We start from the raw sequence: 4,654 nt of genomic DNA, 5'->3' as shown, positions 1-4,654 counted from the left end.
CAGTTTTCAGCAGGTTCAACCCATAATAATAATAATAATAATAATAATAATAATAATAATAATAATAATAATAATAATAATAATAATAATAATAATAATAATAATAATAATTAATAGTAAAACATTGAGGAGAACCACTGGCACGATAAAGAACCACATTCCACCGTCTTAGAGTTCTAGACATTATCTTTAAGACTCTCAGGGATTACTAGACGCAGTTTTTTTTTTTATTAGAGACAATAGAGCGGTATGCCCCTTCGAAGGAGGGCGGAGGGCTCCTGATTTAAGGATCGAAGCCGCCTGCTTCCCATTCCAAAGGCAATTCAGTAATGACTTAAGTACGCGAACTGTGTTAAAACACAGCATTTAGAGTTGTATGGCATGCGCAGTGCAAGAAATACAGTAAAGAAGAGCTGGGGCTCTATCTGTCACCTATAACTCGAGCTGAATCGCGCTTTTATGGGGCGCTATGACTGCTCCTTTAATTACTGGAAGGCTCTGTAGGAAAGGACTGTTGCTCTGTACCATAGTGTAGGTTAGGCCCATATATATCTTCTCTGAAAATCACACACACCAATACCATCCTTTGCAACATTACAGGGATAGTGTGTGCCATATACTCACTGTGCATAAGACACACACGGAAATACCGTAAGCTGCATCTGTGACACGCTGTAGACCCTCTTAGACAGCGGAAGACAGAGAGCGAGCAAAAGAGACAGAGACAAGCAAAACTACAGACCTTTCCTCTATCTTGAAGCTGTTCCTTGTGTGACTGGCATTTTAGATAACTCAAATTAACCTGAAAAAACTTTTCGTATTGCACACGAAAGTTGTGCCATACGATAATGAGTCTAAAACTTTCAGACTATTACTACAGAGCTCTTTAACACACCAGCCAATTACAAATCTTAATTGTACTTAAAAATAAGTTTGCAAGCTATAAACATCTTATATATATATATATATATATATATATATATATATATATATATATATATATATATATATATATATATATATATATATTATTGTTGTGATACCTAACACCATAATGTACAAAGGCACACATACACATAATTATTTATATTATATATACATACTAGAATAATAAACATTACTGGTGTATATGGCACATATTTAGTGACTAGATAACAATCTTATGATAATTTTAGACCGAACTATTCTCCTTTTCTATAAATAAATAGATTAAAAATTGTGGCTTTCCATTTGCAAACAGATAATGTTTGGCACCAAACACACACACACACACACACACACACACACACACACACTGTGATTTTTTTAGATGTTCTCAGACAATATCATTCGCATAAACAGAATCTTATTGTTTTCCACTTATACTTGGGAAATATCACTTGTTAAAACACTGGTTGAGACTACACTGCTCCCTACACCACCTGGCTATATGGTTACTTGGGACTATCACTTGCTAGAACACAGGTTGAGAATACAGTGCTTCTCACCACCTCGTTTGAAGGTTGCTTTGACCTGGCTAGTTGGTTGTTTGAGCTGGCTAGAAGGTTGCTTTGACTTGGCTAGATGGTAGTTTTCCTAGATGGTTGCTTCAACCACAGACAGAGTAGTGAATCGAAGATATGCAAAGTAACGTCGTAAAGTAAAAATTCTTATATAAAAATATCAGGTGTACAACTTTGGGTAATTTTATTATGGCACTTTCATCTCCCTGGGATTTAATCGCTTGATAAATCCCCTTAGGGCGAAACAATCCCTTAAAAAAACATACCTAATGATGGACGTGACTTGCTTTCATACATAGGAGTATCGTATACTTATACACCTCGTTTACTATAGGATTCGCTCTCTGTATTTCTCTTTGATCTACCAATCATCTTGAACCATCTACTACTGTAATCTGTCTCATTAATTTTGCTTGCTTAATCAAGATGTATTCTTGAAAGATAATTTACCCAAACACCCCTTTTCAAAAATTTAAAAAGGACCCCCACTTTATTTATTATTATTATTATTAAAGATACGCCGGTATTCTCCCGGCCCGGGCCTTTTCCAAGTGGTGGCCCGGCCTTGGCTCCCTCTTGAGGGAGTGTCTGAGACCTAAGTCTCCCATGGGAGGAGATACAAGTACCTCCTCATCTTTGGGACCAACTGTCCCCAGGCCTAGCCACAAGCTAGGCCTCTCTGGTCTGTCATCCCCGCCCCAAGGGGGCAAATGGGAATGACAGTCTTGTGAGCTAAAGGCTCGGGCTCAGGCACCTACCCTACCCTAGAAGGGTTAGGCATGGTGTCGATCTCATGTTTAGTGTCCTTGAGTTGGGGACAAATTATAGATTCACAAGATGGGCCATCGTATGTAAATATTTAAAAAAGATTTAAGGTAAGGACGTGTTTGCTGGCTTCTAATGGCAAGGTTTTTTAAATAGCATATTTCCTATGCTGTTTTAGATCTCACGCGCTAGTGGCATATGTGTTCTTGATATGTATTATGTGTTTTTGATATGTAATTAGACACATGAGTTTAACAGAGATCTCATTCGTGAAAAAAATATATTGCAGATTTATATTGTCTGCAACTTTTATCTGTTCCCGATGATCTATGATTTTGTAATCGATTATTATAGATTTTGCCTGAGGGGCGAGTTAGTTAGGCAGCACCACTCATTCTGTGAGTGAACACAGCACCATGGGTAACACCACTCATTCTGTGAGTAAACACAGCACCATGGGTAGCACCACTCATTCTGTGAGTAAACACAGCACCATGGGTAGCACCACTCATTCTGTGAGTAAACACAGCACCATGAGGACTACACATCTGTCCAAACAATTGACACACAATACATAGCTTATTTCAATATACAATATACAGTATATATAGCTAATTTTACTTGATTTAAAAGCAGCTGGCGATTAAATGTTGAGCTTATGAATTCAAACATACTTCTGCCTGGATGTAAATGTTTAGAGAAATTAAACTTGATGGCTCTGCGCGAACCGTCATGTCGCTAACTGAGCGTGCTGTTGTTGGGGCCAGACGCGAGATGAATCGTACCCCAGCAGGAGGCTGACGCTGTCAGTGTCGGGGCCAGAAGACAGGTACGAGAAGGTTTCCAGGCTGTCTTGGTAGTTGCAAGAATCCGAGGCTCCATACAGGAGAGACACCAACTCGGAGTCTGTGGTTGGGTGCTCTGAGTCCAGCTCCTGCTGCTGCTGCTGCTGAGCCTTGCTAGGAAATGTGCTGGGGTTGTAGTGGTGGACAGACTGGGGTTGCTCAGGGCTGGGAGCGTCACTGAAGATACTGGAGAGGACCCAGGAGTAGGTGTCTTGCTGAGCGTTGCCGTCCAGAATGTCTTGGAGGGACCTGATATAGGCTGAAGCCAGCTTTAGCGTAGTGATCTTGGTCAGGTCGGAGGAGGCTCTTCGACTACATACCCATGACGGCAACACACCACGCAGGCTATCAAAGGCGGTGTTGATCTGCCTCATACGGTACCTCTCGCGGGCGTTGGCAGTCTTCCTGCGGTACCTGGAGAGAGGCGGCGGCCGCGGCTTATGCCGCAGCGTGTCCTGGAAGCTCCACTCACTGTCGTAACAATGCCGTACTTTGATGGAGCGCGGCCGCAGCTGGTACTTGAGACCTGCAACTCCGGCCTTATTGTTGCTATTGACGTTTTGACAGCTGGTAAAGTCGCTGCTGTCCTTGTCGGGATTTCCAGTATGGTGCAAGTCGTTGTCGTTTCTGTGTTTGCTACAGACAATGCCGTTGTTGTTGTTGCGATCGATGAACTGGCTTCCGAGCGGTGGGTCAGTGTCCCTCAGAGCCACCGAGTGGTCAAGTCTGAATCTCTTGGCACCAGGAATCATGACTGCTGTGTTCTTTACACTCAGCACTAGTCTCCACCTCGCTCCTTACGATGTTTCTCACTGACTGTCGACCCTAAATTCACTCCAGGTTCTCCACATCGTCATTAGCATCATGTGGAACGAGTCGAGACTCATTTTGTAGCTTGAAAAAAATATTTCAAGCAGTTTATAACAATGCGAAGACTTTTCTAAACAAATTGTTCATAACGGAAATATAGTTCCAGTGTTCATTGTCAAAATGTGAGGAAATCATGAGATATGTGTGAGGATGCTTGAGAGAGGAGACAATCCAAGCTGTGCTCATGTAGTCCTGAACTGGCTCAGGTGTAGCTGTTCTAAGTCAGGTCAGGCGAAGGAAAGAGAAGCCACGTCCTCCCTCCACCACGGCCACCATCACACTGCCTGTCACACACACACACAAAACACACACACACATACCTGCCTGCATGCCACCCCTGATGCTTGTCTTCCTCTCTCTCTCTCTCTCTCTCTCTCTATCTCTCCCCCCTCCTTCCCCCACCCACCACCCTCCCTCCTCCCACCCTTTCTCTCGCATATGGCGACCTTTTTCACATTTCCAGACTTTTCTTCTCATTTTCGCCCAAAATTTATTTCCCTTGTATTTTAGTGAAAGGTGCTCAGCCTATCTGACTATCTCTTGCCCTATTTACTTGACTCTGTCTGTCTGTCTGTCTGTCTGTCTCTCTCTCTCTCTCTCTCTCTCTCTCTCTCTCTCTCTCTCTCTCTCTCTCTGTATCTCTCTCTCTTTATATCTGGTCCTGAGAGACCG

The 4,654-nt window shown here is 42.5% G+C and overlaps 1 protein-coding gene across 1 annotated transcript; it reads right to left on the bottom strand.

Annotated features, from left to right (window-relative positions):
* Positions 1 to 1,115: 1,115 nt before the first annotated feature.
* LOC128686018 (achaete-scute complex protein T3-like) lies at positions 1,116 to 4,329 on the bottom strand. Its single transcript, XM_053772650.2, has one exon. The coding sequence runs from the start codon at positions 3,862 to 3,864 to the stop codon at positions 2,998 to 3,000; it is 867 nt and encodes a 288-aa protein (XP_053628625.2). The 5' UTR covers positions 3,865 to 4,329; the 3' UTR covers positions 1,116 to 2,997.
* Between the last annotated feature and the right edge of the window lie 325 nt (positions 4,330 to 4,654).

This window comes from Cherax quadricarinatus, chromosome 9, assembly GCF_038502225.1.
Source record: "Cherax quadricarinatus isolate ZL_2023a chromosome 9, ASM3850222v1, whole genome shotgun sequence".
Classification (NCBI taxonomy): Eukaryota; Metazoa; Arthropoda; class Malacostraca; order Decapoda; family Parastacidae; genus Cherax; species Cherax quadricarinatus.
This window is presented reverse-complemented; position numbering and strand designations above follow the sequence as displayed.